A 25,223-nucleotide genomic window follows, 5' to 3' on the forward strand; every position below is an offset into this window, starting at 1 on the left:
TTCAGCCCAAATCCACTGGTGGGATTCCAGCATCCCACTGACTGACAGCACAACACAGCACATCCCTGTTGGCAGAGCGGCAGTAAAACTAACCAGTACAGTAGGAAATGTGTTAACTGTGGATATTGCTGTAGCCTCTGTCTCCATCCCTTCTACCCCCCCTCTCTCCGCATAACACAACACAATGAACTTTAATAAAGACAATATTCTTTTGCTGCATGCGTCTGGGCGGCAAATAATGAAAAATATTGATTTGAAACATCTTTAAGTCGATATTACTCTCTGTCATCAGGGAGCAGGAGACAGCTCATTGTCATGTTGCCATTTTGTGGCGTGCAGCACCATCTAGTGGCTGTTGGTGGAGAAAAGGTTTGGGATCAGCAACACACTGGCTCCATAGCTTGTGTATTTGTGGATTAATCAGATTTATTTTGAAGATATTGTGTCCTTTACCATTGTTGTGCACACACTCCCTCTGACTGTTGCTCTAGATCTAAATGATTGTCAAGTGAATCTGGGATACCTATTGAGAGACTAACTGTTAATCAGTCTTGTTCTGTGCAGAGGGGGCAGAAATTAATTTGGGTAATGACCCTTTTGGGAGTTCTGTCCAGTTTAACAGGGATTTATTTAATCAGAAAGTGACTCATGGCAGTGGGACCTTTTACTTACGTATTTGTTTTGTTTTGGTTTATTAACTAATAACATGAGTGGACAAGGTCATAGACTGTTTGAATTCACTGTCACCTGATCCACACTGCAGCTTCATGTAAAAGGTGCAATGCCATCACACACTGATGGAAAATAGTATGTATAAAAAGGATAAATGCTGCATACACTCGTAGGTCCGTCACCACACTGTTGTGTGTGTGTTCTTAGCATCAATAACATAAACATTTCTGAATTATGGCAAACATCATGAAAAATAAGTCGTGTTTATTTCAGCCATTCCATATTTTTGAACCAAGAGCTATATGTTAAATTATTGTGAGTGACTATCATAAGTTATTAGATTACAACTGACACTTTACTATGTATTTTTTACTTTATGTTACTGTAAATTTTGCAAGGGATTCATTAACTCCTGATTCAACCTGGTCAACCCCCAAAAACAATTTTCATACAGTCAGTTAATTGTTTTTACCCCAAAATGTTCAGCACCTGACAAGTAGCAACAACTCATTAATATGACTATTACAGTAAATCTATTATGACAGTTCAGCAGCAGGACATTCATCATGATAAAACTGCTCTTCAAACTGATCTTTTCAGTCAGGAGTCAGGAGACGTTTCCAGCCAACGGGGTTAAACATTCCCACGGCCCAAAGTTGCTTAAAGCGATGCAGAGGGTGGAAGAAGGTAGGTGAGTGCAGGCCTGCTGTAAGTGTAGGTGCAGTGTCAGAGTGTGATGATGATGATGATGAGCCTCCGAGCTCTGGGTGTATTTAGTGGAGGATGTGGTACACACACATTTCTACCCTGTCTTTAAAATGACTAACTCTAACTTTGGGGGAAAAAACCCATGACATTTCTGTTCTTCTTCTTTTTTTTCAAAAGTATATTTATTGGGCATTTTCTTGTCTTTTTTTGATAGCTAGTAGAGAGAGGCAGGATATGGAGGGGGGGTGACATGCAGTAAAGCACCGCCCGATGCGGGATTCGAACCAGGCCAACTGCAGCAAGGACTACAGCCTTTGCATATGGGGCGCCTGCTACCCACTCTGCGCACCAACCCATGACATTTCTATCATCTCACTAGGATGTGTTGAGGCCAAGTGGGGACGAATTTGCATATTATCTTGGGTCATAATCTGTAAAGGAAAAAAAATGGTGGTTTAGAGGTCACATCATGACTTGATGAACCAGAGACAATGTCAGTGTCACAAATCTATTACTTTTACATTATTACAGTATAAACTCATATCCATTCATCAAACTGCAAAACTAACTTTTTCACATTGATCAATAGTATAGTATTTTGTTATAAGACAAAGTGGATCAATTTATTGTTTTGCTCATCAAAATAAATGCAGAATGATTCCAGGGGGAACAGAAAAAAACATAAACTTTTTTTTTAAACGCAAAATGCTGAAATACAGAACTAATGACCATTCCTGGCAGCAGTGCAAAAATAATCCCATATGGATGTCTCTTTGTGTTCTGTTTCCTCAATCTGTCTGCTTCTGTGTCTCATTTGTGTGAGCAATATAATGTATTTTACTATGTATTTTTTTCATTTCCTTGTTGGGCCTGTACACCTGTTACTGTTCCTCAAAATAAAAGTTTTCACATTTATCCTTATCTTAGAGGGGGTCAGAGAAGAACACTTGTTATCCAGGTTGTCTGTTCACAAATATAATTTGCATAAAGTTAAACATGTTCAACTTTATGAAAATAGGGGGGAAATTCATTTGGAAAATAAATAGAAATTTACCCCCAAAAAAAGGCAAAGTTACACAGTGGTGAAACAGGAACTATAGTGATTAACTGGAGTGGTTAAGTGTTGAGGAGGAAGTCTTTGGGATATATTTTTTTTCTTATGAATAAACTACACAGCAACAAGCAAGCAATGCTATTTGTTCACTGTGGGCCGTGTCCCTAATACCAAGATGAGCACTTCCTCTGCACTGGAATAGTAACCAACTTAATTTAGGTTGGTTTGTTGTTTAAGTAGAAATAGACACCACAAGCTTTGACACTATGTTTGTACCAGTGTTAAATACTAAGTGGATGCAGGTTGATTGTGATGAGCAGAAATAATAGCCTTTATTACAGTAGGCTACTTGAATTATTTATTTTCATAACTCATTACTCAACAATTCTTTTTTAATTTACATTATTGTATCTATTTATTTATAATGCCCTATCATCTCTGTCTTTGTTAATCATGTGTAGTTATGATCTGCATTGTCTATGTTAGACCACTCTTTAGTTAGTTGACCATTCCTTGTAATGAAAGGTTCTTTGAACGGTAGTTATTTACACTACTTTGTATGACTGACATGAATACGAAAATTAATTCAAATTAATATTCATTCATATCAGACTTTCTTCCATGTGCAGTGATTGTTGCCCTTTCCTAAGATAGCCTGCATTGTGCCTAATGGCATAATGGAGAGAATACACTCTGACATAGGCTATCGACTAGCCATGGCCAAAACCCAGTTTAATATTGAAAACTAATTACCTCCTGAGAAATGTGCAATTAATAAAATTAAATAAAATTAAAAACAGACCTAGGAGCAATGACTTCTTACATCCACAAGGGGGCAAAGCTGTGCATGATTCAGTAGCAGCACTGTTGTGGCCTGTGTGGGCCTGCACAGCTGCAAACTCACTTGTATTAATGGGCCAAGTCGTCGTCAGCTGATCGTATCCTCGCATAAACACACACACACCGACGTCGTGCAAACAAATCTCATCTCACAGAATCTCTATCTCGACGTCGTAAAAAATAAATAAATAGATTAAAAAAACAAAAACAAAGTGTGAGCCACCGTGCATGTCGTCTTTCACAACACCTCACTCAGCTGATAAGCATCTCTGTACTCGCCGTGAGGAACACACATAAAACTGTCGTGTTTTGATGACGCCATCACTGGGACTTTCCGGATACGTCACTCGGGGCTTCCGAGTTATTAGGCTAGCTCTCTACCTCTGTGTTCATGTCGCTGGAGTAGACGCCGTTAAAAAAAACCGTCGCTGGCTGCTTTTAGCTCTGGAGTAACCCGCTTAAAGAGACCATGAAATTGCCAAAGGCTCCCACCAAGTCACGGTAGGTTTGAATATTGAGTCGTCGTTGTCAGGGGCGACGGTCAGTCCGCGGCGCAGAATGTCAACAACGCGGCCCCTCCTCGGAATGAGGCGAGTCACCGAGCTAACGTGTCCGGAGCAGCCGAGCAGCAGGCTCCCCGCGTCGGCCGGCAGGCAGCAGCAAGAGGCGCCCCCCACCGTGGACGAGTTCACGGTCCTGGAGGATAAAGAAGAGGAGCTGAATTGTGCCAAGCCTCGAGTGGAGCAGGTTTTTAAAGTCACGTTCACCATCATCGGTCTGTTGGACCACACGGGACAGCCGCACGGCAGCAAAACATCGCGGCAGATATGGCTGCAACTCAGAGGAAACAGAGACGACGTGTCAAAGGCAAAGGTGAGCTTAATTTACTTCTGTTTCACTTGCTTGATTTTCCTACACATGAACCAACAGTTCACTGTAACACGTTGTTGTTGTTTTTATCGTGGCCGCCATGCTGGCTCACTCACTGTGTGGCTGGGGGAACAGGTGTATCAGGGTCCTGTGATTGGCAATCAAAAGTGTTTCATCACGTATCACGAGTTTGTCACAGCAGAGCTCAGATATCACACACTATCAAGATCGGATATGGTTTGATTTGTGTGTGTGTTTTCCCCTTGTGCTAAAAAGGCTTCATCTCAAAGGGATAACATAGGTGAAGTTAGGGCCACCAAAGAGATATAAACACTGATTAATTCCCACCATAATCTGCAGTGCAAACTGTTTTTCTAAAACGTAATATCATCCCACTCATAGTTTAGAGTAGATATTTTATGAAAGTAGAAATAGTCATAACGTTTCAAAAATATCAACACTTAACACATTGTGGTGTCTAGTCATAAATGTCATGACATTTGATTCTATCGATTTATAGTTGGAGTTTTGTTTCTAAATGATTTTCACTTCACCACTTTATGGCTGTTCACTATTTAGATGAAGCCAGATCCTAACGCTTAAAGAAGTTCAGACTCCACTCAGTTTGCTGCACACACACACTTTGTGTCTGTGCAAATTTTGTGAAACTGACACACTTGATAACACATTGAGAGACTTGATTAGGCAGCCTGCTGGAAAAATACAATACAGTATAATCACAATAAGAAATGTTTTAGATTGTGGAAGGGTTCACATTACAAGACACTGAAGGACATCATGAGGTGGAAAACTATTTTTGATCAGCAGACTGCTTAGAGCAACAGATGCCATTAAGAGTAACAGATTACATTAAGCTTGTCACTTAATTTTATCATAAAGATGACCTGCTAAAATTTCCAAGTCCATAGTGACACATTCAGGTTGTCTTGACCAAAGAGTTGTCTAAAAGCCGGTGATATAATGTCTGACAAAAAGCAGAAAAATGTCACATTTGAGAACGTGCAACCAGGAAATGTTGTTGTTTTTCTTAAGGGATTAAACATAAAATGAATATTGGATAAAACTGCCTTTCTTTTCATTTCAATAGTTCACCAAGCAGTGAACAAACACTATGAACAAAATGTTTGTCCTTTGCACAGACGTTTGTTTAAAAGTTATCTGGGCCAGAGTTGAATTGATTGTAGACTACACTTATTCAATAGCGGTCAACATCTGCAGAATTTTTTTATTTTTTTTTTCTGTGTGATTTCCCATTCAGGACAATCTTTCACACTTCTCTTATCTTGTATCATGAGTCTCACTCTTGTGGGGAAGTTGCTTCCACTGTACTGTCTGCTCCAATAACTGCCCGTCAACCGAGAATGGGATGTGGAAAAGGTAATTTGACAGTCGGTCTCACCCGGAGGATGCTATAAGAGTCATAAATGGCTTTTCACAACAATACCAAGTTATATTTGGTATGTTGTTCCTCTAGTTTGGGAAATCACTGTCATTATTCCCATGACTGTTTGTTCTTGTAATATAGTTTCGTAAGTTAACTAACCATGACAAAAAAGCTACGCATGGTTGAAAATGGGGCAAATTGTGGCAGTTTTTTGTGAGGGGAAATAACAGTGTGCTGCTTCTTCTCACAGCGTCACCAAGTTGGCAATAGAAAGCTTTTGTGTGACACACACAGGGTTAGTGTTTGTCTGTATTCTTCATCCCAATACAACTAATGTGAATAGGATTACATCTGTTGTGCTTGGTAATCAAACTTATTTTATACACCTGGATTCTTGGTCCCTGGTAGAAACGCAGTAATCAATTACAGTGAGTGAAATGGCCACCTCGAAGTAGTACCTACTGTACAATTTCACCTTCCTTTCAAAGTCTATAGATAGGCTAAATGCTACAGTATTTCATATTAATTACTGGACTCGGTGTTTATCTTCCAGAGCCCAGCCAGTATGTAAACGACAAGAAGAAGACACAGGTTGGGCCTGGATGTAGGTCTACTTGAATAAATGTTGCTTTCAAGGGGCATGAGACTTGGCCAGTGATCACTTGATCTACTTTCAGTTAGTCATACTGATCAAGACTGTGTCTCAAGTGAAAAGTACTTACTGATGAGCTCTAACCTCATGAACCACATCACATATTATCATACACTGTATGTTTAAAAATCACTCCACTAAGTGCAGTTACTGCAGCCCAAGATGCCGCTGCTTTTAAATATGTATGGTAATCTGAGAACTTTTACTTTTACTTGTATTAATAATCATTAAAAGTCTATTAAAAAGTACCAGCCACAAAGTTTTCTCACAGAGGGCTTGACCTACTGGAAATCCCAACTAAATTCATTGGTTGTTTCATTTTAAAAGCTACACCCAGATATTTGTGATCTGGTTTTCTTTCAACTCGGATATCCTTTTTTTTCTCTCCCTCTGCGTCATTGTTGAGTCATTCACTCAGTACAAAGTTTTTTTTTTGTTTTTTTTTTTACATGTTAACCCTAATGAAATGTGATACAATTTCTAAGGAAGTTACTGCACCTACCAGCAGCTGATTCATCCAAACATTTCCCATAGCTAGAAGATTCCCTGAATGACTGACAAGTGTTTAGTTTCAGCTTGTCAGCTTTGGTGAGGTGTGTGTGTGTGGGTCTGTGTGGGTCTGTGTGGGTCTGTGTCTGTGTGAGAGAGCAAGTCTGACACTAGCTGTGTCACATAAATGTATACATTTTGATTCATCATTTTTTATTTTTTATTTTTATATATTTTATTCAGAATGCTCCTTCTGTAGTCTTTACTATTCTTTTAATAGCTAGTGTTTGCTTTAATTTTACTTTTTACATGGACACTTTTATTTTAATTGCTTTGTTTGTCAAGGTTGTTGGTCGAGGTGCAAAAAACAGGTCTGTCAGATACAGTAATTACAGTTGTTTAATTAATGATGTTGCTGTCACTATATTCTCCCTGTCATACAGGAGTACGTTCGAGGACTCTGTGACCCAGAACTGCAGAAAGAGGAGCGGTACCCAGTGGACATGCACTGTATCTTTGCTGGCGCCCGCGGCCTCTTCCTAGACAGGCTCATACGGGACACAAGTGCCGAGGTTCAGGTGCCTGAGCCGGGCCGGCTGCGGCTGTTGGGCCGGGCTGAGCCTGTCGTGATGGCCCAGAGCAGAGTTCAGCAGTTTGTAGCACTGTTCCAGGTACGGGTCAGATGATACTGTACATCATCATATACATGTACAGGAACATAAAGAATTCTTTTATTCATTTGCTTGTTGTTTATTGGGGGGAAAAAATATAAATGATATTTCACCTTTCAAGTATAAATGCTCAAGTTCGCTGCTTTTTTTCATTGTGTATGTCAGCAAACACAGCAGCAGCAAACAGTGTTTGTCTGTTGTCATTTGAAGACCTAGAATTTATGATGGGCGTATTTCACTACATCGTATAAACCATGAAATAACATGACATCAAATTAGTACGATATCCTTAATAAAGGAAATAGTCAGTAGCTGCACCCTAATTCAATACCACATGCTCAAAAGTATGTGCGTGTGTCTGTGTTTTGTCCAGGAGAAGCGAAGTCTACCAAGTGACAGAGAGCCAGCAGTGAAACGAGCATTCAAGTCCTTTGTGGAGGAAAGGGATGATAAGTACACTATGGAGCTTCTTCTGCTGCCCAGTGCCCTGAAGGAGGAGTTACTTGGACTGGCTCACAGCCCCACTAGCACAAACACTTCCTCCTTGGTTAGTATTTACCTTGCTTCTGTAATTAATTACAGTACACAGTAAGACCACTGTGTTCAGCACAAACTTAAGTCCCCTAGATGGCCTTTTGAATACCTGGTGCAACTTTAGAAAATGGTAGAATACATCTGCTGTGGGAAGTTTAGAGTACAGCTGGGAATATAAACCCATGTGATCTGGCTTCAAAATATGATTTTTTTTCTGTGTGTGTGTGTGTTTTCTACAGTCCAGCCAAAAAAGGGACTCATTCTGGCATGGAACTTAGTAAGCTTCTTAATAAAACAATGGACATTATTTGACTGTGCTATCTTGATTGGATATATTGCGGTGAAATGTCCCACCTTCCTGAAGTGACTTTATTCCCTGCTGTTATCAGTGAAGGTCTCTTTATCCTTGGATGCAGGATATGTTTATAACTAATCAGGTTGTTAAAGTACACATCCTGAAAAAGTTTGGAAGTTTTGAAAATGCTGTGGCAAAGGATTTTATCTAAAACTCTCAAACACTTTTATGTAAGTGGATTGAACATGTCAAAAGTTTAGTTAGTGTGTTAGACTCGAAGGCATTTAGCAGCCGTTGTAATAAGGGGAACTTATGAAACAGCGGGAAAGTTGAAGAACAAGTCAGATCATTTTGGCAGTAGTGCAATAAGTAGAAGAGAAAGTTCTATGTGTTTTTTACACAGACTTTGGTTTAGTAAGGAAGTGCATTATGAAATATGACCAAGGCAAGTGATGGTATTTGGCCTTTTGGTTCCCCCTCCAGGCTCAGCTGAACCCGACACTGCATCCCAGCATGGCGGAGGTCGACCAGGACCGCTCACAGAGTAGCACCCCGGTGACGGAGCTCTCCAACCGCATCCTGGACACTAGCTTTGAAGACAAAGGGACTGGGGGGGCGTCTGTCAGCGGAGTTGGTAAAGCAGGAGGTGGGATAGGTTTGGGCCCTGAAGCCGTCCTGCTCAACGGCACTCGGCCCTCACACAAACGGCGCTCGTCTGAGAGCGAGACTCGGGACACAAAGAGACAATACTCTCTGGAGCGGAGAGACGATTCACCGGAAAGAGCGAGAGAGAGGGAGCGACAGAGGGACAGAGAGGCTCGGAGCGGTAGTAGCAGCTGTCGGTCTAAAACGCCCTCTGCTTCATCGTCCTTCTCCTCCTCGGCTAAAGCAAACACAGTCGGTCCAATCATGCTGGACTCCAATGAAGGCATCTCGGACGACGGAGAGGCAGTTAGCCCAGAAACCAACCTCCGATGCTTGGTCAATTTCTTCAGGTAAAGGTCAAAGGTTTGAAGTCTTTGCAAATGAATCAGTTATTATTATACTAGACCCATTAGGGTATTATGTAGATTATCTTTTTTTTAAGTGCAACATGTGATCACAAGTTGCAACAATTAAACAGTTAGTGGACAGAACTTTTTTTTTAAATCCTTACTCCATCAAAAATGTCAATGTGGTAGTTTCATTTTCTCAAATGTGAAAATTTACAACTGGTCTTTAGTGTTAATTTACAGTAAATGAATTCATAAAATGAGTTATTGGGCATACATTCTGGTGAATGTTTTACAAATACAACTAAATCCATGATGAAGGATAATGAGTGTAAGATGTAGTAAAATAATCTGTTGAAGGTCAACGTTCTTCCCATACTGGCTGTGTGGAGTTGCCCACATACAATGATATAGTGGAGTGGTCACATCATAAGATCATACAGAAATTATTCTGTATAAAAACAGATGTCAAGCTGAAGTCTGGATTAGTCAAATGAGGTGTCTGTCTTTCTCAGTTTGCTGTCCTTGTAGTGCAGCGCTTCCCCTGTGTTTCCCAGTACAGTGTTCCCTTGCAGAGTGGCAGAGGGGGGGGGGATATAACCAAAAGGGGGAACTTCGTTCTAAAAAGGCTGTAACCTGACTCAAACTGATAAAACCTCAGCTACAGATGAGACTTAGTTCAGCTTTTCACAAAACTGAGGCACTGTGTGCTTTATATCCCATCTCTCACATTGGTATCTTCTCAAGAAGCAATTTAATGAGAGCCAGGATGAGTAGAAGAAACACCTATAGCCATCAGTAATGTTTTAATGCACATATAGACATGTCAGTATTGTTTAAAGATGGACGTTTTGGTATTTGGACTCGTCGTCAAACACCTCTGATAATGCAAAATTAAAACAGTGTTAAAACTGATTTTCTCCAGAACCATGGGATACCAGCAGGAAGTGGTGGAGCGTGTTGTCAAAGAGACGGGACAGACAGAAGACACCTTCCTCGTCCTAGAGAAGATCGTCGAGGAAACCAAGCGTTGTGAGGAGGGGTCAAAAGGAGGGGAGAAGGACAGACGACTGAACTCTATGCGCTCTTCAGACACCACGGCCTCGTCATCCACCTCCTCCTCCACAGTCAGTCGACTCAGAGAGAAGGAGCGAGAGCTGAGCAGAGCGTTGGTAGACCCGGGCCGGTCTAAAGAGAACATTAAGCCCAACCACCATGGAAGCAGTAGCAACGGGCTAGGGCACCGAAGACAGTGTAGCGGCAGTGAAACAAGTACTCAGCAGGTATTTCTCATCTCACACACACACACACACTGTAGCCAGTTTGATTATCTTCCATCTTTTCTTTTGATAAAACTGAATGTAGCCACTTGCACTGTGAAATGAGGGAAAGACCAAATCTCCAGTTTTCAAATGATGCTGCTGTTCATCTGTCCCTGTTTTAGACAACTAATCGTGTAGGGGGATTTTTTAAAATCATATCAAATCTGATTTCAGGCAATCACTATCAAGAGGAGCTCGAGCGCTCAAGGAGGAGCAGGAAACTACGAGGTCATCACCATTGACGATGACGATGACATCATCCCAACAGATCACAAAACAGCAGATGGTAGGATGTCCCGGATAATGACGGCGGCACACCTCGAGTCCCACTCGGGATCCAGAACAGACTACCTGGCACGCGGAGGAAGCGGCATCTCGCAGAGAGACTACCTGTCGAGGGGCGGGACTCAGACTTTAGGAGGATCAGTCAAAGTTGAGAACGTGACAGCGCTGCGCAGTACGCCTCAGTGGCTGGCTGCTACCACCTCCTCATTGGCCTCCACCCCCAGTGTAGGTATTACTGTAAAGTTCCCCCTCCACTCTGAACTGTCGTGTGTTGCGTCAATTTGATGTTTAACTGTTAACTGCCCTGATTGATGTACACTACTGGGCAAATGTTCTCCAGCTTTTCTTGAAATTTCACCTAAAAAAAAGAAAAGAAAACTAAATAAATTTAACTGAAAACAGGCCGGCAAGACAATGAGCAGAAACATTTAGAAGAACAGAATTAGACAGTGGAGACAGGGAGCTGGTTTGGGATAAACTGGACAGAGGATGAAAGCAAACCTGCAATTGTAATCATATGAGGGAACCACTGCAGCAGTTTTGTGGTGAACTTTATGAACAAGGCTTAATTTCTATTGTAGAAAGTTTTGTGTTTAGCCAAGAGTTAGATTAAATTTACCATCTTTACTTATTATTTGTCATCCAGCATATAGATGCTGTAAAACCTGTTATTGGGAGTATAAATTCACATTCTGATAAAGACAAGTCTAGACAATCATCTTCTCTGTGTTCACATAAAAATCTAACATCACGTCCAAGTTTAACACATGCACTACTGTGCTACTGTTTTGGTTTGGAGCCTTTCATAGTCTTATTTACAAATGACACAAGTGTGATGTGGAAACTCAAAACCTCCTGTGACTAAATACTAACACTTCTTAGTAGTTTAACCTCAAAATCTACCATATTTAATATATATATTCATAGATTTTCCTTGTATTTCTTATTTTTCATAATATATGTCTTTGATGTGATGGTTTTGGAATTTCATTTTTATTTCTCATATCCTGGGAGAGTCAAGGAAATTGTGGAAACAATGGTCATAGGATTTATAATCAGTTAGTCACTCTTCCTTTTGATGAATCATTTACAGTTGAGTGGAGTCAGTTTTACTTGTGAATGAAAATTACAGGTATTAACTCCAAATTACACAGTTGTTTTTTTTTAACTAACACAAAAGATGGGTTTTGTAAAGATAGCAGAAAGAGCATAAATGCCAGAGGAAGAAGAGAGATTTGATCTGACCTGATTCATTTCCTTTGAAGTGCGACTTGACAGACACCAGCCTTGATACAATATAGAGCTGTATAAACTCATGTATTCTTTCTTTTTTAAGGCATGTATATCTCATGTTAGAGATTTGAGATCTTCAGGTGTTAGTTTCATTAGCATTATCTACCTTTTCTACACACTTTTGACTTTACAGAGCTAAGCATGATCTGTGATGTGCCAGTCCACACATGGCAAAGGCTTTTGTTCTGATTCATGTTATGGATCACTGTTGGGGCTCTCTGTTCTTTTGTAATTTACATCTTTTTCCCTCTTAATTTCCTCCTCAGTCAGCTCAGCCCCTCAACCGGCCCTCCGCCTCTCCCTATCAGACCATCGGCCACATGGGCTTTCACGGCGGCGCAGCCAGGACTCCTCCTGCAAACGACCCCCCTGCGCCCCCGGTGACTGGTTTTGCTCGTTTCCATCAGTCGCTGAGGACTCCCTACGCTCTGAAGCTGCCCAACGAGCCGGGACGTCCAGAACTCAGACACATTATCATAGACGGCAGCAACGTGGCTATGGCGTAAGTCTACACACATCACACTCACAGATGAGCCAAGAAACCCTATGCTGGCATAAAGCAGAAACTAAAGACATTTAGCTAAAGGACAACTAAGGACTTATACCAAGCATTAATACACACAAATGAAAGATTCAGAAGAAAAAAGATTCAATGTGTAGGAATCAAGAACATGTGCAAGTGGTATCGCTATGATTTCAGTGGGTAGTGGTATGATTTCATCTAGGTGAGAACATGGTGCTCTTTCATCGTGGAGTTTGATTTGGTGATGAATCTCTCTCATCTCTGTTGGAGGCCTTTATCGCATCGGTTGATAAGGCGTCAGTCTTTTCTGGCAGTTTTTTGATGACAAAGAATCTGAGTGGGTAGTTGGGTACAAAACAAATCCATCTGCAAGTCAGCGCGCAGACGGCAGATTTGTAAAAACTGAATCAGACTTTAGATTTATTGTTATTTATATTTATTTGAACCATTAGTTTTTTAATTCTTGGATTCAGATAATTTTACAATAAACCCCTGTTACCCATGTTAGATTTCCAAGAGCAGCTTTCTTCTCTTTTCTTACATTAGTTCTAATAATTTTCTGTGTTTAAAAATGTAATGAGAATTAAAAAAAACCCTAGACCTGGTACAGAAAATCACATTTTAAATGATAACTAAAGGAAGTTTTAAAGGAATTTAAAGGATAAACACAGATTTCTTGACTACTAAGCTAGAACAGAGTATACAGCATCTGCAAAACAGCTGCTACTATGAAATCAAACAGGGTGTCTGGTCTGCCCACATCAAAATAAATACACAAAAAGTTATTGTTTTTGCTGCAGATTGTTGTAGTAAGAAATCATTATGGAAATGATTTGTACAGAGAGATGTTTTTGTTCAGTGCTTTTTATAACTAAAAGATTTGAATATTTCTCTCACCACAGAAAGTCACACAATAACACAAACAAACAAACTGATCAAGGCAGATAGATGTTGACAGCAATTTCCATGTCCTGCAAAGTTAAATTATTGTTTTTATCAGTGCGGTAGCGATAAAACAGCTGTTTCTGGTTAAACAGATCTTAATTTAACAAAAAACTTTCTTTGTAGGAATCATATCCAAACCTATCCAACAGTGAACTGATTGCAAAGACTTTTATGTCTTGGCACCTCGAGAACAGGCTTATTACTGACACATTTGGAGGTGTAAACGTTTCTCTGTTTGGATTTGAGAAGGTGGTCATTCAAGTCCCTTATACCAAAAGCAAATACAGTCGAGTTGAGGCAGGACCATGTGGTGGAAAAACACAACAGGATGACCCTTTACTTCCAGGTTATATTGAAGAGGTGATGCTCTGCTCTTAATTTGAGTTTGCACCCAGGGGGTTCAGACTGCCAACAGTGACCATGAGCAGCTTTGATCATTATTAGCGTGAGAAACACTGTTGTTGGCTCAAATATAGTTATTCCCCTGTTCCCTGGTCATGGTTCTGTCTTCCTTCACAGGCAAAGTTAATTGTGCTCTGCTCTTAACACATCCAGACATTTTCAGAGGTTGGCTTGTGGACTGAATAGAGCTTGAATTTGTTTTTTTGCTCTCTCCGTTCTTTTTCCGTCAATATACTTCCATAGTCAGACAGCATTGTGGGTTGCCAGGGGGACTTTTTTGTTGTTTATTTTTGTCAAGTGTTTGCAGAGCTCAGAGGATGTTGTTGTCATTCCTTTCCGATTCAATTTTCCTCACTGAAGGACGATTCTTTTGTGTAAAAAAAAAAAAAAATGAATGGGATCAGCTTTGGGAAGTGGAAGTTTAGGTTTATGTTGTGGTAAGAAACAGTTTTAAAAGTTTATGGCAGCTTTTAACCTGTTTAAAGTGAAGGGACAAGAGGAAACTGGCCCAGAGTTCAGTATTTGCATGCAAAACACACGATGGCCTTCGGAGCAGATCCTGTAATTATAGCAATGGTGACTGTGGGCAAAGGACAGGTCAGGCCTCCGCTGTTTAACAAGCCTGCCGGTGACCTAGTTATGACTTGGATGATTTCAGTTTGTACGATTGTTTTGTGTTCCTTGAACATTATAAAAACAACATACTAAGTAAAAGCAGGTAAACATGACGGCACAACCCCCAGCTCAGATTCAGCATTTTTTACTGGCATGAGACAAGAATGCAAAGTCACTTCCCACACCTGTAGCACACTTATCACGTTTTTCCTTTCACATACGAAGCCGTGTCACCCTTCCCATCAATATCACCATCAGCAGCGGCTAAGGTCACACACACACACACACACTCGGTCACACTCTCAAACTAAACAAAGCATGTTTTACAGTGCGTAGGTCGCAGCTACAACCTTTTATTGTGTGGGTGCACCAAAACTTAGCCCACGCATTCACATAATGTTGTTACTCATCACCTTTTGTGTGTGTGCGCAAGGCAGCAGAGTGAAAGCAGCATGATATTGATGCGTGGGGGTGGACTACGGAGGTGTTTTCGAGAAGATGGGCCTTTTCGAGTAAAAAAAAAAAAAAATCAGTGTGTTGTAGTTTCTGATTTATCCAGAGATTGTGAGACAAAGAAGGGCTTTGTAGGTCTGCCTGTGTTGTATCCCCAAGTGTAGCCATATTTCTCTCTATGTGTCATCATAATCTTCATCCTGGGTGACCTCTCCTTGACTTCTCACTCTGTTTCTCTCCCGCTCCCCTGTCCCCTGTCCCCGTCTTTCTCCCATCTTCTTTCCCAGAAGTTGCAAAGACATTTACCAGGGTCACTTCTGGTTTTCTTATTGTTTTGTGTTTGTTAGGTTCATTAAACAACAGCAATCACAGCTTATTAATATTTTCTTTCTTTTAAGTATATTTTGGGGGGCTCTTTTCGCCTTTAATGACAGGAGAGTTGAGAGAGAGACAGGAAATGGGAGGCAGAGAGAGGGGGGAATGACACGCAGGATAGGAATGCTCTGCGCGGGATTCGAACCGGGGTCGCCTGCAGTGAGGACTATAGCCTCAACTTCAACACATGGGGCTGGTGCTCTACCAACTGAGCTAAACACAGGCCCAGCTTACTAACATTTTCATGGGTCGTCGGTTTAGTTGAGTTGTCTTTGTGCTTATTCTGATTAAAAATGGCCGCAGCTGCCCTGGATGGATGGTGATGTTCCCAGCGCAGGTTCGAGGACGAGGAGGAGCTCTGATCTTGACGGAGTTTTTTTTTAGGATATGCAAATGCAAATGCACCCTTGTCAGGTTACATCCAGGTTTCCGTGGTGATTTTCACCAGTTGCACAATCTCCTCCCGCTGCGGTGTCATTCATCACTTTCTCTTTCAACACTGGAACTTCCCCTGAGTTTTCACTGCAGTTCTGACCCACTAGTTGAAAATGATCTTGTACTGCAGTGCGTATGCGTTTTGTTCTTGACTGCTGGCCTGTGTATCAAATGCCACAGAAAACAAGGTTATCAGGTGCACACGCGCTGCGGCAGAAACAGATCTGTACTTGTACACATTGTGAACGCTTCACTAATGGCACCATCAAACGCTGAATTCAGGTCAGACACCACAATACCACACTTCATAATGGACTTCCACAGTACCCCTCTTGTTTTCTCATGAAAGATGTACTGTGGCTTATATTGATGATAGTGGTGTGAGTGTTTTAATACGGATGAGTGAGGTTGATACTGTACTGTCAGTCGACTGTTCATTTACCCCGTCTACATTTTAACTGTAGCTACTAGCTAAACAAACAAGCTTAAGTTCATTGCATATGCATTTGTGCCAGTGTATTTTTTTTCCCCTTTTGAACTAGACCTACATCACTTTGCTGGAGACCTGCTGAATATTTTGTGTCGCAGCACTAAGCAGCGTTACAAGCGACTACAGCTCATGTGAGAGCAGATTACTGAAGAAGATAAAAACTCACACACACACACACACACACAGAACAGAAATTCACATGATGAGGTACAAGAAAGTAAAATGAACAGAGGCTCCATTCATTGACAACATTTCTTCAAGTGCTTCAATTGTCAAAATCCTCCTCTGGTACTGGTCTAACATTTTTATTGTATCCTATATAGCTAGCTTGTTGGCCACAATAAAAATAAAGAAAACAGGAAATTATGACAGCTATGTTTTCTTGCCACTAAATGGTTTAAACTATGGGTATGGGTTTTTTTTTTTTTAGAAGAGTAAGACACTCTCTCCCCGTCTTAAAAACAGGTAGAGTGATTATCACTGCTGATACCTGGTTTTCCTGTGGTGATGATGATCAGTGGCAGGTTTGTGAGGCTTACCAGAGCAGCAGAGCCTCCAAAACATAGAAACACAAGAACATCAAATATGATGCAGAAAAGCGCTGATAAAAATAAATGCATATTTAAAAAAAAAATTAAAAAAAATACATCATTGGCAGACCGTTGCTGTTTTTTTGTTGTTGTTTTTTTTTCTGTGGCTGCTAGAAGCAGCAGCAGCAGCAACTTCCTGTTCAGTGAGGTTGGCCACTCTCAGGGAGTTTCTCATCTCTGCTGGAGTTTGTTGTCTATGTTGTTTTGTGGTTTTTCTGTGCTAGCTACCTATTAGTTGTATTACAGCTGTCTGACGTGCAGATAAATACCGTTCACGTCACCACCAACAATCTGGGGCGGCTGATGGTGTGATGTACGGTGTGTGCGTGCGTGTTTGAGTAGGTTTTTTGTTATTGGTGCTACTGAATAAATTAGCAGAGTTGTTATGACTTGTGTTCCCAGGGAAGTCATTGAAATCCCATGTGAAGATGAATGCTGCTAATGTTTGCACATTTTTGAACTTTTGTCGAATCATTACAATTAGATTCCAGTGCTTTTTGCTTTTGCAGAAGACTCTGTGACTGTGTTTGTAAAATGTATGTTGTAAATGTATGTTCTGAGGTTCCCTCAAAAATTCCACCATGGGAAAAAAAAGTAGTGTCTGTGGCATGTAAGCTGCTTTCTGCCAACAACGCAGTGCAATGTGTAGCTGTTGTGCAAGATACAGTTGCACAAGTAACTTTCATCATTTGCAAATATCTGAAATTACCAAAAAAAAAAAAACGAAATAAATAAAAAATTAAGTCTAGATCTGTGATGCACAAAATATAGATTTTTATTTTTAATTGCATAAAAATGTTCAACAGGAAATGTGCCAGGATTGGCTGATCATTTCTGTAGGGAAGAGGTGCTGTACTAGTTTAACCACAAAAATATAATTAATCAAAGTTCAGGAAGTATTCTTTTACAAACAAGATGTTACTGAATTTATATAAACTCTGGAGCTGCATAACCTTCCCTGCAGGTAACATTGGTCTTTCCTGGTAAAAAAAACAACAACAAAACAAGCAGAGGTAAAAGGTTATTATTTTGACAAGTAGATGAGTGGTTTCATCTGCAGTTAAATGTTTCTGTCTTCACAATATATTTGACTGTCATAAAAATGTAGCATTTAATTTCCAGTCTTGTTCCTCCTCACAAACTTAGTTATTCATTGCCCTGATCCTCCCACATCAGGTCATATCATCAGAAAGCCTGTATTTTCTTTACCCAACACCCACTAACCTTAACTATAATTGAATGTACACTGAAGTGGTCAAATGTGTTTGTCATATGTCTACATGTTCCTCACATCACCTTCACTTCTCCTCTCCAGCCACGGCCTTCATCGGTTCTTCTCCTGTCGAGGCATAGCACTGGCAGTGGAGACGTTTTGGAGGCGGGGCCACCGAGAGATCACAGTATTTGTTCCCCAGTGGCGTCAGAAGAGAGACCGACTCACGACAGGTACACATGACTCTGAACAACTGAAGCCTTTGTTTGTCATTGTTTTGGCTCAGTGACTATAAAGTTAAAGGTCTGAAATCAGCATTTAAATCTCACAGTCACATCCTGTCTGCATGTACAAAACTTGCATAAAACTGACCACTAACACCTACAAGACAGCAGAGGATATCCGCAGGTTATGTCACCTTTACAGTATAGCTTGACAAGTTGCTCTCCTTGTTTCTATTCTTTATTCACATCCAAACCTTATCACTGTGACCTGAATTAAATCAATGCAAAAATGTCAATTAAAGGCAAAATGCCCAAATACATATACAGTATATTAAAAAAAAGATATTTTCTTTCCTGCTCTATTATCACAGTAATGTTCCCTCAGGTTGTTTGATGTGTGATTTCTACCAGCTCTGTTGAGAAGGTACATCTGAGAATTAACTGATAATGTCACTGCTATTGTTAGATATTCAAGAGAGAGATTAAAATAAAATAAAAAGTACCCACTGTCTCACGGCACAAACTCACAGCCTGTGTTGTGAATATACATTATAATAATAGCTCACACAGCCAGTAGCTAACAGGTCATTAACTTGTGTTTGTCTCTGGCTTTGCCTCCTCATTCTTATGTAATTTTAAGTTACCTGTCATTTTATTACAGAACAACATTTTTTAAACCAGCTAGAGGACCTGAGGCTGCTCTCCTTCACTCCTTCCAGAGAGGTCTGCGGCCAGAGGATATCCTCACACGATGACAGGTACACACATGCACGCACACCCATAGGCTTAAGCCTTTGATTAAACAATCAGAATGTCAGGGAGAGTCAACCAGTCATGAATACTTTATTTCCTGTGTTGCACATACAAGAGATCCAGTCATACAGCAGAGTCAAACGGTTCAACTTCTTGCTTATTTTGGGATATTTTGGTTCCGTTATCAGCTTATCTCCTCCTACACAAATATCTCGCCCCGTCTTCACCAACATACCAGCTGCAGCTTCAATAAGTACAGATCTATTATAATGTTTTATGGTTGAAAGTGCTGCAGTAACACTACGGGGTTAGAGTTGTTAAAGCCAACTTTCTCAGCCGATTAAACTGATCGGCAGCTCTATTAGTCGTCACAAATACAGTATATCAGGTCATTTTTTGAGTGAGTCTAAAAAAAGAAAAGTCATCGTGACACAGCGTGGAAAGCTTCCTCTAGCCGTGGATTTCCCTCTGCGGACTTTGGCGGCTGAGCTGGGAACAAGCCAGTGACCTTTGAACACAGGGAAAATCCTGATATCTAATCCATATGCACTCTCTCTCTCTCTCTTTCTCTGTCTGTCTTTCGCTCTCTCTTTCACTCTCCGTCAGGTTCCTGCTCCACCTCGCTGAAAAAACAGATGGGATCATCGTAACCAATGACAACCTGAGGGATTTTGTCGACACCTCCGACACCTGGCGCAAGATCATTCAAGAGAGGTGATTGTGTGTTATGTTTACACAGCTCAATTAGTCATCCACTTAAACGCTCCATTACCCAACATGATGCTGGAAAGTCCACCGAGACAGCCTGCCAACCATGATCAGTGTTAATAGTCCACTTTTTATTTGCGGCTAGTTTTGCTTATCACAACATTTTACTAACAGTCTCAAAGTGCTAAAAAAAGGAAGAGCAAACAGAATCTGAAGAGCAGATTAGTGTTCACAAGGAAAAACAGCTCCAGGAGAATAAATGTTCACTCAATGCAACAGAGAGGAAGATGAATCTTTATTTAATATATAAAATAAAAAAGTTAAAATAAAGACTTCCATTTTCTCAGATTTTAATGTTAATATAATGATAAATTAAAATGTAAACCGTTTGCAGGTTCTTCCTGATTTTACTGTATTTTGATTTAATAGGTCAATTAGAATGAATATAAGTTGATTTAACAATTGTTTCTTTACTTTTATTTACTTTAATTCATGTTCAAATGTTGAGTCGTCACATTTTTGTTGCATCCACTTGATCTGATGATATTTGTCCAAAAATATTGAGATATAACACTAACACTCTGTTTCATGCAATAACTTCCTCATCTCGATCATTATTAATGAAGAATGTGTGGATTGTTGTCTTACAAAGCTTTCTTGGTTGAAATACTTCCACAGCCCTAGGCTATTAGTACACTGTACCACCAGGGACAGAATGAAAACAGAGTAAACAGAGACTTTGTACTCTTCTGAGGTTGTGTCGCCCTCTGCTGGTTGTTGAATGTTTCAGAGCCCAACTCATAAACTGAAACCACATTCATACAGGAAGCCAGAAACTGACACGCGTTACTGGTTCAGCCTGTGCGTCTCTCCCATGCGACACCACACGACGCTGCTGTCGTAGGTTTTCACCGTTGACGCTGACAGCAGCTGTTGTCGCCCTCAATCTCTGTCTCTTTATCTTGTTGCTGCATCTGACTAGTTGGGTGATGTGCATACATTTAAGACCACAGTGCCGATCTGGAATAAAGTTTGACACAGTATTTAGCTCCCATGATTCAATAATTCTGTGCAGCAGGATCTTGTGGTGTTTTGTTGTGATTGTAGTAATTTGTCAGCTTTTTGTAAGTTAATTTGTAAACCGGTGTTTACGACACTGCAGCTTTTCCATTTCTGACGTAGAATTCACCATTGAACCTGTGTAGTTAATTTACCAAGATTCATGCTTTACATACTTCAAGGTTTTAATGCTGTGTTTAAAAATTCATTTGAAAGTTCTTACTTACACACTGAACTTTCAGTGGTTTTCATCCGGAAGATGAATGTGAGCAGACATTTATGCATCAGCGATAGTTGCCTGTTCAGTGTTAAGACACTCAGCTGCTGTACTGGTCCTGATCTAACAATACAAGTTAATTTAGCATATTTATGCATTATGATATTGGTGCTTAAGTTGAATTACAAGCAGAGAAATTGATATATATTGTTTCCAGTTTATAATTGCCTGACTTTAATTTACTTTGACTTTTACCAGCAATTCTCTTAAGCAACGAAATATGATGATTTGTAAAATTTGTGAGCAAACAATTCAACTGTTGTTTACATTTGTTTTAATTCTTGAGACTGACACTGTTTCTGTCAGAGTTAAGACAAAACACAGGCATTCTCAATCCTATTTTTTGATTATTATAATTATTGGAATTACATTGTTATGTTTTAAAAATGTTTTATGTCTGACACATTTCTGTGTTTGCGACTGACAGGTTGCTTCAGTTTACGTTTGTGGAGGACCACTTTATGATCCCTGATGATCCTCTGGGGAAATCCGGACCTCACCTCGACATCTTCCTACGCAAAGACAACAGGTGTGTGCACAGAACAAACCTGTGGTCTGTGTTTATTATAAAATGTAATGACATGTGTATGTTTTGTTTTAGTTGCACCCTATCATGACTTCTAAACGAGGGGCTGTTGTTGCATTGCATATCTTTTCACCCTCTCTCTCTCTCTCGTCTTCTGCCCCGTCAGGAGAACTGTAGTCACTCCTCCCCCTATGAGACCCCCAGACTTCAGGCCGACCGCTCAGCAGCAGCAGCCGGTCTACGTCCAGGCGCTCCACTCCGCCCCTCGGACCCCCACCTCCATGCCCCGGCCTCCTCCCTCCCTGATGCCCCACTCCACAGGGCACTGGCCCCACTCCGGTCCCCCTGAATGGCACCCGCCTCGCCACTCGCCCTCGCCCTCCCCCTCGCCCCCACCCCAGCGATCACCGGGGGAGACCTCAGAGCTGAAGAGAAAGCTGTACGACATCTTCCCCGACCAGAAGCAGCGGATCGACCGCATTCTCAGCGACAACCCATACATGAGAGACCTGAACGCCCTGTCGGGGCTGCTGCTGGGATAGAGAACTGGCTCTGCCGCAAGAATCAGCAGACACAGACACAATATGTACATGCACTCGCACACATGTTTGAGCATAAATATAATTTATTTCACCATCTCGTCCAGCCTGGAGGACATGGGCAGTTTTATTGTTTTACATTAAGACTGGTCATCAAACTATAGCTGCTATTGGCAGAGTATTTTTGGGATGTTTTTCTTTTTTCCCCCTCTCTTCCCCCTCTTTTGCTTTCAAATTGATTAACATGAACAACAGCGGTGTCTACACAATCAAAATATTAAAAAGTTGCCATAGTTGCCAAGCAGCAAAGTCAGTGTTGTTCAGATTGTTATAAATCATTATAGTTCCCTTCAAAAGAGTGCAGTCACTGGCACTGGAAGAAAATGTTTTGGACCAAAGTGGCGCAGTGGCAGGACGGTGGATGCAGCTCCAACTCTTCACATGATGGGGTTTCTTCTCCAGAACCTTGTTTACCATCACACTTCTAACACCTCTCACAAGCTCAGAGCTTTTTCTTCATAAGATTATTGACAGTGGCAGGTTTTGCATGTTTTCACATGTTCAACATACGACTTACATACTTGTGATTATTCTGGAACAGAGTTCACCTGCTGTCGGGGCAGCACCAGGATATGAAACGTGACATCAGCAAACTCTTTGAGCCCTGCAGGAGCCATCTAACATCAGCAAGGAGCAGTTTAATCATTTCACACTTTAATTAGGTTTCCCAGGCAGTGCACTTGTCGGAGATCTGTTTTGTGAAGACTGTGGTGCCCTTTTTATGAGAGAAGGATTTCAGGGAGCACACTAAGATCATAAGCCTTAGCATGAAAGATTTATGAATGTTGATATTGAACTGAATGACAAGAAAATGACAAAAGTGAATGAAAGTTTATTTAGGAAACACCTGGTTTGGTTTCAGGTTGTTTAGATGGGCAGTCAGACAGCCTGTAGTTTTTTTTTTTTTTTTAGTTTTTTTTTTTGTCATTTCAGATGGAGCTCACAGTGTGTATATAACCAAGCTGAGCTCATCTCATTTATGTATCATTCATTCTTAATTAGAATCGCACATTTTAATACGTGACCTGTATCTCCGGGCTCAACTGAGCTGATACTCTTATACACCACCAGGTCTCCCTACAAAATCAATGCAATAATATCTTACTTATATTTTTAAATGACTTTTTTGGGTTAGAAACTTTGTTTTTTGTTTTAGTTTTTTTTTTGATAATTGATAGTACATTGTTAAAAGTTACTTACTTTTTTTCCAACAAGAAAGTATGGTAATAAACACAGGAAAGTAGAGCCCCCCTGCCCCCTTCTCCCCCAGGTTCATTACAGGGATGTACTCTCTTGCTGGCTTTTGTTGCTTCTCAAACCTGATGTTTAAATGTTGAAAGCTGTGGTGGAGCGCAGGTGCTGAACCTGAAGCTGCTGCTCTGATCATCTGTCGTTGAACATCATCTCAACAATATTTTGACATGTGGTGAAGTTTGTTCCAGAATGACTTGTTCCAGTGAGACATATAATTTAACAGTGTTTTCAGGAGGATACGGTTAGGACTCCCTTTTTTTTTTTTTGCATTTTGCATTTTGTTCTGGTATGCCTCAGAGATGTGAGTGATCAGCCTCAGTCTTTAGGTAACATGTATCAGTCTATCTGATGAAAACAAACACTACAGAACTTTGAATTTAACATTATCCTGATTAATCCACTCAAATTCGAAATGACACAACTTGAGTATGCGCGCCAAAAAAAAATCTTGCAAAGACTTGTAATTAGTGTTTAATTGCAGAATTTAATGCACTGACGGCAAGTAATGATGTAGTGAATAAACCAAGGTTTTATTGACAAATCTTCAGAAAGCTTTTTTTACCCTCATACACCCAGAGAATGTGGGCTGCAGCTTGCATATTTGATGTGCACCTGAGTTTTGTATTATACAAACACTTTATCTCCTTGTAAGAAAAGAATCTGCACAAAATCTTTACAAGGTGTCAAAAATAAGTTCTGTTCGTACTTGCTATGTTGTTGTTGTGACAAATACTGAAGGACTCACATTTACCTTTGTTGTATTATAATTCTTTGGTGTATATTGATTTCTTTTTTGTATATACAAGCATTTTCGGCTAGAGTGCACATATGGGTTTTATGTATGTGAAAAAGCAAAATAAAATGCAGCAGCCCTCAACAGTTTTTTTTCATGGTTGTAGCGGTTACTTTATCTGCCTGCTCCTCTCTTATCTATAAGGTTTATTGAATGTTTCTTTAAAATATTTTTTCCCCAATGCTACAACCAGCAGTCTGTTAGCTTAGCAACAAGTTACAGTCCCTGTCCAAGAAATAGTCCAGCACATCACATCACCTCCAGTCAATTTACACTTTGGTTTTGTGCACGTTAATCTAAAACTTAAGCTTTATAGCACATTTCATACAAAGAATGTAACACAAAGTGCTTCACAGGTTAAAAGTTAGATGTTAGTCATTAATTTGTGTTAATTACAGGGCTTAAGGGGTCCTGCTTTATGAGTTGTGTGAACATTACAGGCCACACTAGCTCCGCTTGTTCCTCCTTTTCCAGTGTTAATGCTAAGCTAAGCTAAGCTAACTGTCTGCTGGCTGTCACTTCAAATTCAGCACAGCAGTGGAATCAATTTTCTGTGCTGACAGCAAATCTAATGGTTTCATCCAGACCATGTCAGTGGAAATGACAGCTTTTCATTATTTGGCTTGGGAAACAGGACTTCAGGTTTTACAAATGTGCAAAACTCGAGCTACAGTTGCCTGGAAATGAAATGTTATATGTCCTCCGAGGTTTCTGCTGGTTTGCACAGTGCACACTCATCTTCACTTCTGTTGCTTATTCCCTAGAGGTCGGTGTATGTCAAGATGTGAATACTGGAACAATGGTTTTCATCCGTTCACTGAACAGAAGTTAAAACTTTTGGTGCCACAAGGTGTCGCACATTCATGGCTGCACATTTGACAAACCACAAATGAAAACAGCAGCCGAG

At 40.5% G+C, this 25,223-nt stretch overlaps 1 protein-coding gene across 1 annotated transcript; it reads left to right on the forward strand.

The window, feature by feature from the left end:
• The first annotated feature begins 3,509 nt into the window (after positions 1 to 3,509).
• Positions 3,510 to 24,400, forward strand: n4bp1 (nedd4 binding protein 1). Its single transcript, XM_085779876.1, has 12 exons — positions 3,510 to 4,147; positions 7,134 to 7,361; positions 7,735 to 7,908; positions 8,674 to 9,185; positions 10,108 to 10,465; positions 10,679 to 11,014; positions 12,349 to 12,584; positions 18,226 to 18,356; positions 19,009 to 19,105; positions 19,707 to 19,814; positions 21,572 to 21,673; positions 21,837 to 24,400. The coding sequence occupies exons 1-12, from the start codon at positions 3,833 to 3,835 to the stop codon at positions 22,210 to 22,212; spliced, it is 2,973 nt and encodes a 990-aa protein (XP_085636002.1). The 5' UTR covers positions 3,510 to 3,832; the 3' UTR covers positions 22,213 to 24,400.
• The last annotated feature ends 823 nt before the right edge of the window (positions 24,401 to 25,223 follow it).

This window comes from Trachurus japonicus, chromosome 6 (genome assembly GCF_045865225.1).
Source record: "Trachurus japonicus isolate A0001 chromosome 6, Traja_1.0".
Lineage (NCBI taxonomy): Eukaryota > Metazoa > Chordata > Actinopteri > Carangiformes > Carangidae > Trachurus > Trachurus japonicus.